General features: G+C 41.6%; 1 protein-coding gene across 1 annotated transcript in view; it reads right to left on the bottom strand.

The window, feature by feature from the left end:
- The window catches only part of negr1 (neuronal growth regulator 1), a gene marked incomplete at both ends in the record, with an annotated part of 310,774 nt that extends 297,147 nt beyond the window's left edge, over positions 1–13,627 (bottom strand). Inside the window, 2 exons of the mRNA XM_083648303.1 lie at positions 12,567–12,805; positions 13,599–13,627. Coding sequence (XP_083504429.1) covers positions 12,567–12,805; positions 13,599–13,627 — 268 coding nt within the window. The remainder of the gene's footprint in view (positions 1–12,566; positions 12,806–13,598) is intronic.
- Between the last annotated feature and the right edge of the window lie 441 nt (positions 13,628–14,068).

The raw sequence follows: 14,068 nt of genomic DNA on the forward strand, positions 1-14,068 counted from the left end.
TGGACCATAAATGCTGTAAATCTTTGCATAAGCCTGTTAAAGGAATACAATGTGGCATTTGGAAGATGGATTTTCAATGGGGTCGTTTTCTCGTTTTGCTGTTATTGTCTGAAGCATTTGCACATCACCCTACAATCTCAGACACATCACTCTATTAACCCACCAACTAACAACACATCACCCTATTAACCCAACAAGTAACAACACACCACCCTATTAACCCACCAACTAACAACACACCACTCTATTAACCCAACAACTAACAACACACCACCCTATTAACCCAACAACTAACAACACATCACTCTATTAACCCAACAACTAACAACACACCACTCTATTAACCCACCAACTAACAACACACCACTCTATTAACCCAACAACTAACAACACACCACCCTATTAACCCACCAACTAACAACACACCACTCTATTAACCCAACAACTAACAACACACCACCCTATTAACCCAACAACTAACAACACATCACTCTATTAACCCAACAACTAACAACACACCACTCTATTAACCCAACAACTAACAACACACCACCCTATTAACCCAACAACTAACAACACATCACTCTATTAACCCAACAACTAACAACACATCACCCTATTAACCCAACAACTAACAACACATCACCCTATTAACCCAACAACTAACAACACATCACCCTATTAACCAAACAACTAACAACACACCACCCTATTAACCCAACAACTAACAACACATCACCCTATTAACCCACCAACTAACAACACATCACCCTATTAACCCACCAACTAACAACACACCACCCTATTAACCCAACAACTAACAACACACCACCCTATTAACCCACCAACTAACAACACACCACCCTATTAACCCACCAACTAACAACACACCACCCTATTAACCCACCAACTAACAACACACCACCCTATTAACCCACCAACTAACAACACATCACCCTATTAACCCTACAATCTCAGACACACCACCCTATTAACCCACCAACTAACAACACACCACTCTATTAACCCACCAACTAACAACACACCACTCTATTAACCCACCAACTAACAACACACCACCCTATTAACCCAACAACTAACAACACACCACCCTATTAACCCAACAACTAACAACACACCACCCTATTAACCCTACAATCTCAGACACACCACTCTATTAACCCACCAACTAACAACACATCACCCTATTAACCCTACAATCTCAGACACACCACCCTATTAACCCACCAACTAACAACACACCACTCTATTAACCCACCAACTAACAACACACCACTCTATTAACCCACCAACTAACAACACACCACCCTATTAACCCAACAACTAACAACACACCACCCTATTAACCCTCAACTAACAACACACCACCCTATTAACCCTACAATCTCAGACACACCACCCTATTAACCCACCAACTAACAACACATCACCCTATTAACCCACCAACTAACAACACATCACCCTATTAACCCAACAACTAACAACACATCACCCTATTAACCCACCAACTAACAACACACCACCCTATTAACCCACCAACTAACAACACACCACCCTATTAACCCACCAACTAACAACACATCACCCTATTAACCCACCAACTAACAACACACCACCCTATTAACCCACCAACTAACAACACACCACCCTATTAACCCACCAACTAACAACACACCACCCTATTAACCCACCAACTAACAACACACCACCCTATTAACCCACCAACTAACAACACACCACCCTATTAACCCACCAACTAACAACACATCACCCTATTAACCCAACAACTAACAACACACCACTCTATTAACCAAACAACTAACAACACACCACTCTATTAACCCACCAACTAACAACACACCACCCTATTAACCCAACAACTAACAACACACCACCCTATTAACCCAACAACTAACAACACACCACCCTATTAACCCAACAACTAACAACACACCACCCTATTAACCCACCAACTAACAACACACCACCCTATTAACCCAACAACTAACAACACACCACCCTATTAACCCACCAACTAACAACACACCACCCTATTAACCAAACAACTAACAACACACCACCCTATTAACCCAACAACTAACAACACACCACCCTATTAACCCAACAACTAACAACACACCACCCTATTAACCCAACAACTAACAACACACCACCCTATTAACCCAACAACTAACAACACACCACCCTATTAACCCAACAACTAACAACACACCACCCTATTAACCCAACAACTAACAACACATCACCCTATTAACCAAACAACTAACAACACACCACCCTATTAACCCAACAACTAACAACACACCACCCTATTAACCCAACAACTAACAACACACCACCCTATTAACCCAACAACTAACAACACACCACCCTATTAACCCACCAACTAACAACACACCACTCTATTAACCCAACAACTAACAACACACCACCCTATTAACCCACCAACTAACAACACACCACTCTATTAACCCAACAACTAACAACACATCACCCTATTAACCCAACAACTAACAACACATCACCCTATTAACCAAACAACTAACAACACACCACCCTATTAACCCAACAACTAACAACACACCACCCTATTAACCCAACAACTAACAACACACCACCCTATTAACCCAACAACTAACAACACACCACCCTATTAACCCAACAACTAACAACACACCACCCTATTAACCCAACAACTAACAACACATCACCCTATTAACCAAACAACTAACAACACACCACCCTATTAACCCAACAACTAACAACACACCACCCTATTAACCCAACAACTAACAACACACCACCCTATTAACCCAACAACTAACAACACACCACCCTATTAACCCACCAACTAACAACACACCACTCTATTAACCAAACAACTAACAACACACCACCCTATTAACCCAACAACTAACAACACACCACCCTATTAACCCACCAACTAACAACACACCACCCTATTAACCCAACAACTAACAACACACCACCCTATTAACCCAACAACTAACAACACACCACCCTATTAACCAAACAACTAACAACACATCACCCTATTAACCCAACAACTAACAACACACCACCCTATTAACCCAACAACTAACAACACACCACCCTATTAACCCAACAACTAACAACACATCACCCTATTAACCCAACAACTAACAACACATCACCCTATTAACCCAACAACTAACAACACACCACCCTATTAACCCAACAACTAACAACACACCACCCTATTAACCCAACAACTAACAACACACCACCCTATTAACCCAACAACTAACAACACATCACCCTATTAACCCAACAACTAACAACACACCACCCTATTAACCCAACAACTAACAACACACCACCCTATTAACCCAACAACTAACAACACATCACCCTATTAACCCAACAACTAACAACACATCACCCTATTAACCCAACAACTAACAACACACCACTCTATTAACCCACCAACTAACAACACACCACTCTATTAACCCACCAACTAACAACACACCACCCTATTAACCCAACAACTAACAACACACCACCCTATTAACCCTCAACTAACAACACACCACCCTATTAACCCTACAATCTCAGACACACCACCCTATTAACCCACCAACTAACAACACATCACCCTATTAACCCACCAACTAACAACACATCACCCTATTAACCCAACAACTAACAACACATCACCCTATTAACCCACCAACTAACAACACACCACCCTATTAACCCACCAACTAACAACACACCACCCTATTAACCCACCAACTAACAACACATCACCCTATTAACCCACCAACTAACAACACACCACCCTATTAACCCACCAACTAACAACACACCACCCTATTAACCCACCAACTAACAACACACCACCCTATTAACCCACCAACTAACAACACACCACCCTATTAACCCACCAACTAACAACACACCACCCTATTAACCCACCAACTAACAACACATCACCCTATTAACCCAACAACTAACAACACACCACTCTATTAACCAAACAACTAACAACACACCACTCTATTAACCCACCAACTAACAACACACCACCCTATTAACCCAACAACTAACAACACACCACCCTATTAACCCAACAACTAACAACACACCACCCTATTAACCCAACAACTAACAACACACCACCCTATTAACCCACCAACTAACAACACACCACCCTATTAACCCAACAACTAACAACACACCACCCTATTAACCCACCAACTAACAACACACCACCCTATTAACCAAACAACTAACAACACACCACCCTATTAACCCAACAACTAACAACACACCACCCTATTAACCCAACAACTAACAACACACCACCCTATTAACCCAACAACTAACAACACACCACCCTATTAACCCAACAACTAACAACACACCACCCTATTAACCCAACAACTAACAACACACCACCCTATTAACCCAACAACTAACAACACATCACCCTATTAACCAAACAACTAACAACACACCACCCTATTAACCCAACAACTAACAACACACCACCCTATTAACCCAACAACTAACAACACACCACCCTATTAACCCAACAACTAACAACACACCACCCTATTAACCCACCAACTAACAACACACCACTCTATTAACCCAACAACTAACAACACACCACCCTATTAACCCACCAACTAACAACACACCACTCTATTAACCCAACAACTAACAACACATCACCCTATTAACCCAACAACTAACAACACATCACCCTATTAACCAAACAACTAACAACACACCACCCTATTAACCCAACAACTAACAACACACCACCCTATTAACCCAACAACTAACAACACACCACCCTATTAACCCAACAACTAACAACACACCACCCTATTAACCCAACAACTAACAACACACCACCCTATTAACCCAACAACTAACAACACATCACCCTATTAACCAAACAACTAACAACACACCACCCTATTAACCCAACAACTAACAACACACCACCCTATTAACCCAACAACTAACAACACACCACCCTATTAACCCAACAACTAACAACACACCACCCTATTAACCCACCAACTAACAACACACCACTCTATTAACCCAACAACTAACAACACACCACCCTATTAACCCAACAACTAACAACACACCACCCTATTAACCCACCAACTAACAACACACCACCCTATTAACCCAACAACTAACAACACACCACCCTATTAACCCAACAACTAACAACACACCACCCTATTAACCAAACAACTAACAACACATCACCCTATTAACCCAACAACTAACAACACACCACCCTATTAACCCAACAACTAACAACACACCACCCTATTAACCCAACAACTAACAACACATCACCCTATTAACCCAACAACTAACAACACATCACCCTATTAACCCAACAACTAACAACACACCACCCTATTAACCCAACAACTAACAACACACCACCCTATTAACCCAACAACTAACAACACATCACCCTATTAACCCACCAACTAACAACACATCACCCTATTAACCCAACAACTAACAACACACCACCCTATTAACCCAACAACTAACAACACACCACCCTATTAACCCAACAACTAACAACACACCACCCTATTAACCCAACAACTAACAACACACCACCCTATTAACCCAACACCTAACAACACACCACCCTATTAACCCAACAACTAACAACACACCACCCTATTAACCCAACAACTAACAACATACCACTCTATTAACCCAACAACTAACAACACACCACCCTATTAACCCAACAACTAACAACACACCACCCTATTAACCCAACAACTAACAACACACCACCCTATTAACCCAACAACTAACAACACACCACCCTATTAACCCAACAACTAACAACATACCACTCTATTAACCCAACAACTAACAACACACCACCCTATTAACCCAACAACTAACAACACACCACCCTATTAACCCAACAACTAACAACACACCACCCTATTAACCCAACAACTAACAACACATCACCCTATTAACCCACCAACTAACAACACATCACCCTATTAACCCAACAACTAACAACACACCACCCTATTAACCCAACAACTAACAACACACCACCCTATTAACCCAACAACTAACAACACACCACCCTATTAACCCAACAACTAACAACACACCACCCTATTAACCCAACAACTAACAACACACCACCCTATTAACCCAACAACTAACAACACACCACCCTATTAACCCAACAACTAACAACATACCACTCTATTAACCCAACAACTAACAACACACCACCCTATTAACCCAACAACTAACAACACACCACCCTATTAACCCAACAACTAACAACACACCACCCTATTAACCCAACAACTAACAACACACCACCCTATTAACCCAACAACTAACAACATACCACTCTATTAACCCAACAACTAACAACACACCACCCTATTAACCCAACAACTAACAACACACCACCCTATTAACCCAACAACTAACAACACACCACCCTATTAACCCAACAACTAACAACACACCACCCTATTAACCCAACAACTAACAACATACCACTCTATTAACCCAACAACTAACAACACACCACCCTATTAACCCAACAACTAACAACACACCACCCTATTAACCCAACAACTAACAACACACCACCCTATTAACCCAACAACTAACAACACACCACCCTATTAACCCAACAACTAACAACATACCACTCTATTAACCCAACAACTAACAACACACCACCCTATTAACCCAACAACTAACAACATACCACTCTATTAACCCAACAACTAACAACACACCACCCTATTAACCCAACAACTAACAACACACCACCCTATTAACCCAACAACTAACAATGACTCTGGTGCTTGAAGTCCTGTCATCAATTAGCTCTCCGTGCACCAGACAAGCAACCATGTTTCTCATAAGACCAAATCTATTGACCTTGATGGATATGGTCAGAAATGGAGCGCAATTTGCACTTCTTTATAGATCCCAGTGGCATTTTTATTTCTTAAAGCTTGAAATCCAGTTTCAACTTTTATATCCTGTGAATCACTGCAGTGGCATTTATGTCAATAATATTGAGTCAAGCTAGACAGAATTCAGCTCAGACTTTTAAGAATCACAGTTTCTTTTATTGTTACCTGCCGTTATTAACGCTACACAGCAGTTATTCTACCTTCAAGCGTGTTTACTTCATGTTAACGTACAATATGAGTTCACCTCAGCAGGAAACTGCTGTTTACTTGATGTTAATGTACCCTACAACAATATGAGTTCACCTCAGCAGGAAACTGCTGTTTACTTGATGTTAATGTACCCTACAACAATATGAGTTCACCTCAGCAGGAAACTCCTGTTTACTTGATGTTAATGTACCCTACAACAATATGAGTTCACCTCAGCAGGAAACTGCTGTTTACTTGATGTTAACGTACCCTACAACAATATGAGTTCACCTCAGCAGGAAACTGCTGTTTACTTGATGTTAATGTACCCTACAACAATATGAGTTCACCTCAGCAGGAAACTGCTGTTTACTTGATGTTAACGTAACCTACAACAATATGAGTTCACCTCAGCAGGAAACTGCTGTTTACTTGATGTTAATGTACCCTACAACAATATGAGTTCACCTCAGCAGGAAACTCCTGTTTACTTGATGTTAATGTAACCTACAACAATATGAGTTCACCTCAGCAGGAAACTCATGTTTACTTGATGTTAATGTACCCTACAACAATATGAGTTCACCTCAGCAGGAAACTGCTGTTTACTTGATGTTAACGTAACCTACAACAATATGAGTTCACCTCAGCAGGAAACTGCTGTTTACTTGATGTTAATGTACCCTACAACAATATGAGTTCACCTCAGCAGGAAACTGCTGTTTACTTGATGTTAATGTACCCTACAACAATATGAGTTCACCTCAGCAGGAAACTGCTGTTTACTTGATGTTAATGTACCCTACAACAATATGAGTTCACCTCAGCAGGAAACTGCTGTTTACTTGATGTTAATGTACCCTACAACAATATGAGTTCACCTCAGCAGGAAACTGCTGTTTACTTGATGTTAATGTACCCTACAACAATATGAGTTCACCTCAGCAGGAAACTGCTGTTTACTTGATGTTAATGTACCCTACAACAATATGAGTTCACCTCAGCAGGAAACTGCTGTTTACTTGATGTTAATGTACCCTACAACAATATGAGTTCACCTCAGCAGGAAACTGCTGTTTACTTGATGTTAATGTACCCTACAACAATATGAGTTCACCTCAGCAGGAAACTGCTGTTTACTTGATGTTAATGTACCCTACAACAATATGAGTTCACCTCAGCAGGAAACTGCTGTTTACTTGATGTTAATGTACCCTACAACAATATGAGTTCACCTCAGCAGGAAACTCATGTTTACTTGATGTTAATGTACCCTACAACAATATGAGTTCACCTCAGCAGGAAACTGCTGTTTACTTGATGTTAATGTACCCTACAACAATATGAGTTCACCTCAGCAGGAAACTGCTGTTTACTTGATGTTAATGTACCCTACAACAATATGAGTTCACCTCAGCAGGAAACTGCTGTTTACTTGATGTTAATGTACCCTACAACAATATGAGTTCACCTCAGCAGGAAACTGCTGTTTACTTGATGTTAATGTACCCTACAACAATATGAGTTCACCTCAGCAGGAAACTCATGTTTACTTGATGTTAATGTACCCTACAACAATATGAGTTCACCTCAGCAGGAAACTGCTGTTTACTTGATGTTAATGTACCCTACAACAATATGAGTTCACCTCAGCAGGAAACTGCTGTTTACTTGATGTTAATGTACCCTACAACAATATGAGTTCACCTCAGCAGGAAACTGCTGTTTACTTGATGTTAATGTACCCTACAACAATATGAGTTCACCTCAGCAGGAAACTCATGTTTACTTGATGTTAATGTACCCTACAACAATATGAGTTCACCTCAGCAGGAAACTGCTGTTTACTTGATGTTAATGTACCCTACAACAATATGAGTTAACCTCAGCAGGAAACTGCTGTTTACTTGATGTTAATGTACCCTACAACAATATGAGTTCACCTCAGCAGGAAACTCCTGTTTACTTGATGTTAATGTACCCTACAACAATATGAGTTAACCTCAGCAGGAAACTGCTGTTTACTTGATGTTAATGTACCCTACAACAATATGAGTTCACCTCAGCAGGAAACTGCTGTTTACTTGATGTTAATGTACCCTACAACAATATGAGTTAACCTCAGCAGGAAACTGCTGTTTACTTGATGTTAATGTACCCTACAACAATATGAGTTAACCTCAGCAGGAAACTGCTGTTTACTTGATGTTAATGTACCCTACAACAATATGAGTTCACCTCAGCAGGAAACTGCTGTTTACTTGATGTTAATGTACCCTACAACAATATGAGTTCACCTCAGCAGGAAACTGCTGTTTACTTGATGTTAATGTACCCTACAACAATATGAGTTCACCTCAGCAGGAAACTGCTGTTTACTTAAGCAATATATCACGAGAGCAAGTGTGTTGTGGTGAATATATCCTGCTGATAAACTGTTATCCCACGAGGCCACAGGCCGAGTGGGATAACAGTTTATCAGCAGGATATATTCCACAACACACGCTGCTCGAGTGCTATATTGCTTTTATAAAACGGTTTCCAAGTATGATAATATAATAATAATAATAATACTATAAGTCCGACTCCGACTGGCATGTCATTCTGATAGAGTCAGTTGAAACACTACTGTAAGGCGGGACCGCAAGAACATGCGGGTGATTTGATTGGATCGTTCTGGAGACTGAAGTTGACATTGGCCAATCCTGGCGCTTTCTGAGTAGCTGAGATTTTTCTGGAAACCCCGACAGGCAGCTCGAGCCGCAGCGCTGCATTCTCAGCGCTTGTTGAGAAGCTGAATGCTCTCTGCAAAGCTGACACCAACTAACGTTACGGGGTTAAATGCGGAGTTAAATGCGGGGTTAACAGCCTTTCTTTTGCAAAGAAGACATTAGCCCGCATCTATTCTTGTACAAAACATCATTTTCTGCGAAGTATTAGTAAAGTTATAAGCGAAGATCGATTCACAAGGATCTGACAGCTGTCTCCGCCATTTGTTTTTTTTTAAACCAAAGGCTTTTAGTAAGAGAGTTGCCATGGCAACCAATAACCGAGTCCAATAACCCATGGCCATGGGCCCATGGCCCATGGCCCATGGCCATGGCCATGGGTTATTGGACTCGGTTATTGGATTTATACAATGGCTGTGAACCAATCAGATTGCTTGATTTGAGAGAGCCGTTTTATAATTGATGTTAATGTACCCTACAACAATATGAGTTCACCTCAGCAGGAAACTGCTGTTTACTTGATGTTAATGTACCTACAACAATATGAGTTCACCTCAGCAGGAAACTGCTGTTTACTTGATGTTAATGTACCCTACAACAATATGAGTTCACCTCAGCAGGAAACTGCTGTTTACTTGATGTTAATGTACCCTACAACAATATGAGTTCACCTCAGCAGGAAACTGCTGTTTACTTGATGTTAATGTACCCTACAACAATATGAGTTCACCTCAGCAGGAAACTGCTGTTTACTTGATGTTAATGTACCCTACAACAATATGAGTTCACCTCAGCAGGAAACTGCTGTTTACTTGATGTTAATGTACCCTACAACAATATGAGTTCACCTCAGCAGGAAACTGCTGTTTACTTGATGTTAATGTACCCTACAACAATATGAGTTCACCTCAGCAGAGGAAAACAATATGTTGAGACAAGATACTACAATGTTAAGACCAAACAAAATGTCACACAGACTTGTTCCTACCCAGAAGTCATTCACATTTTGCAGCACAGATGGTGTTGGAAACACCTAGCTTCTTTCCCCCAACAATGTGAGAATATTGTCAGATCCCAGATGTTAATTATGTTAAGCATTGTTGGGTACATGATCCATGTAATAAGTAACAAATAAGATGTTGAAAACAATTATAGAATACAAAGAGCGTGGATACAAGAGGCAAGCAGAAACAGCATCAACATGAGTCTGAATATCTGTCCAAATCCCAAATGTCCAAGACCAACAACTACTTGACCACCATGAAAAGCAGAATATAAACGGCTCACACGTTGAACAACAGATCCTGCTGCAGCGATTTTTAAATTGACTGCTGGTTCAAAGGTTTAGAACATTATTTTGCCAAATGGCATTTTTATTGATAGAAAAGATAGAACATAGTGGATGGATATCAGTTAGGAGAGATTTGTTTGTTTGTTTGTTTTAATACGAGTTTTTGTGTAAGCCCAATAAAAATGTAAAATGACAAAAGAGCTTTGCTGTCTTAAAGCGAGATATTAATTGATTGCATTTATAGAGCACTTTTCCTAGATACCATATGGCTTCACATAGTGGGGGGGGGGACTCAACTCATCCACCACACCCACCTGGGTGATGCACCACAGCCAGTTTGCTCCAGAACACTCACCACACATCAGCATCACGGTGGAGAGATGAGGAATTAATGCGCCAATTAAGTAACAAGGGATGATTAGGTGGCCATGATGGAGGGAAGGCATGTGTAGGAATTTATCCAGTGCACCAGGGTTACACCCCCCTGGGCACCAGGGTTACACCCCCCTGGGCACCAGGGTTACACCCCCCTGGGCACCAGGGTTACACCCCCCAGTGCACCAGGGTTACACCCCCCTGGGCACCAGGGTTACAACCCCCCTGGGCACCAGGGTTACACCCCCCTGGGCACCAGGGTTACACCCCCCTGGGCACCAGGGTTACACCCCCCTGGGCACCAGGGTTACACCCCCCTGGGCACCAGGGTTACACCCCCCTGGGCACCAGGGTTACACCCCCCTGGGCACCAGGGTTACACCCCCCTGGGCACCAGGGTTCTGTTAAGATCTGTTGAGATCTGTTGTTGAATCCCTTCACAAACGTGTTAAATGGCAGTTTTCAGACTATTGTGTGTGTGTGTGTGTGTGTGTGTGTGTGTGTGTGTGCGTCCGTGCGTGCGTGCGTGCGTGTGGTGTGGCGTGAATGCGTGTGTGTGTGTGTGTGTGTGTGTGTGTGTGTGTGTGTGTGTGTGTGTGTGTGTGTGTGTGTGTGTGTGTGTGCGTGTGCGTGCGTGTGTGTGTGAGAGAGAGAGAGGGAGAGAGAGAGAGAGAGAGAGAGAGAGAAACTCACCCACCTCCATCCAATCTCAGTGAGTAGTTATTATTCTGGTTTTAATGGCGGTCAAGTGCCAAATAACCTCCGTGTTAAAACAGAGTGGAATATTGCTGTAATGCTAGTTCATGTATATATATATATATATATATATATATATATATATATACATATATATATATATATACACAGGGATAAAAGAGACGCTCTGGTCTACACAGCAGCACACAGAACAGCGAGGGCAACACACACCTTTGACGATGAGGTTGAGCAGCTTGGGCCGGGGGTTGCGCTCGCTCTGGATGGAGCAGGTGTACTGGCCGTCGTCCGTGACGTCCACCTTCTGTATCTGCAGGCTGTACTCGTGTTTGTCGCCCACGCTGGACACGATGGACACGCGCGGGTCCACAGACCACTTGTCGTTCCCCGCGAATATGATGCTGGAGCGGTTCAGCCAGGCTCCTTTCGAGATCCCATCCAACAGGTAGCACCTACAGAGACAGGAGACACTTAGTGAGACCTTTGTTTGGACTCTGAAGTAGGGCAATGTAGGTTTCGGTTAGGGGTGGGGGGAAAAATCGATTCACCTAAGTATCGCGATTTTTAATGTCACGATTTTTTGGATCGATCTTTTATTCCAGAATCGATAATCGCAAATTAAAAAAAAAAAAAAAAAAAAAAAAAAAAAAAAAAAAAAAAAAAAATTTGGGTGCTTGCAGTCAGGCCACTCACTGAACAGCAGGCCAGGCGCCGCCTACTGGTTTACTAGTGGTTTTATTACTTTATTAGTTAGTCTGAAGTAATAATTACACTTCAGGGTTAAAGTGGGTGCATCTCATTGTAAAATTGGACCCAAATCTGGCTTCAAACGGCCCAAATTTCACGCGCGTTGGCCCATATCGGCCTGGCCTGCTTGGTATCTAATGCCCGGCCTGAATTATGATCCCAGTCCGCCCCTGTTTTTAACTATATCGCCCAGCCCTACTCATGATATATAATATACAGTCTCTAGTGTATGATTCAACTTTTCCCATGTTCTAATCTAGTGTAAAAAAGCAAACAAACTGAAAAAATAAAAGAAAAAAATAAACAAAAATCGCAATAAATCGTAATATCGAATCGCAATAATCGTAGAATCGCAATAATCGTGAATCGCAATATATATCGAATCGGCACCAAAGTATCGTGATAGTATCGAATCGGGAGATAAGTGAATCGGCACAGCCCTAGTTTCGGTCATCTGGATTTCGTTACCGGCACCCAACGGTACCTTTTTTTCTGTACTTTATTCTCTCCGGAATAACATGTAACATGTCATTTCAGTTGTAAAAAAAGAAATAAGTCCAAACTTGTAAATATCAACATTGTTATTTATGTAGAACATTGTTATTTATTTAGAACATTTTACACACAGATGTGCTCTCAGCAGGTACAGAAATTTGGTACCAATTGATTTTACGTGAATCGGTACTCGGCAGTACCGACGGTACCCTTAAAAGTACTGCGTTCAGTACTCGACCCTAGTCTGAAGTAGGGGTGTCACAATACTAGAATTTCCAACTTTGATACCGATGCCCAGGAAAATTGGAGATTGAAGAAGAGTCCCTTTAACAGCCACAGTAAGTAATCAGGGGGGGGTGAGAGTGATAAAGTCCTTATTTGTGGGGCTTTTGTGGTCTCGTTGAGGAGGCGGATCCACTATCCAATCGCAATCTGATGCCCCAAAACACATTTGAATGCCAGGTGTAAATGGG

The sequence above is a fragment of the Poromitra crassiceps genome (assembly GCF_964638095.1).
Source record: "Poromitra crassiceps genome assembly, chromosome: 12".
NCBI classification, from domain to species: Eukaryota; Metazoa; Chordata; class Actinopteri; order Beryciformes; family Melamphaidae; genus Poromitra; species Poromitra crassiceps.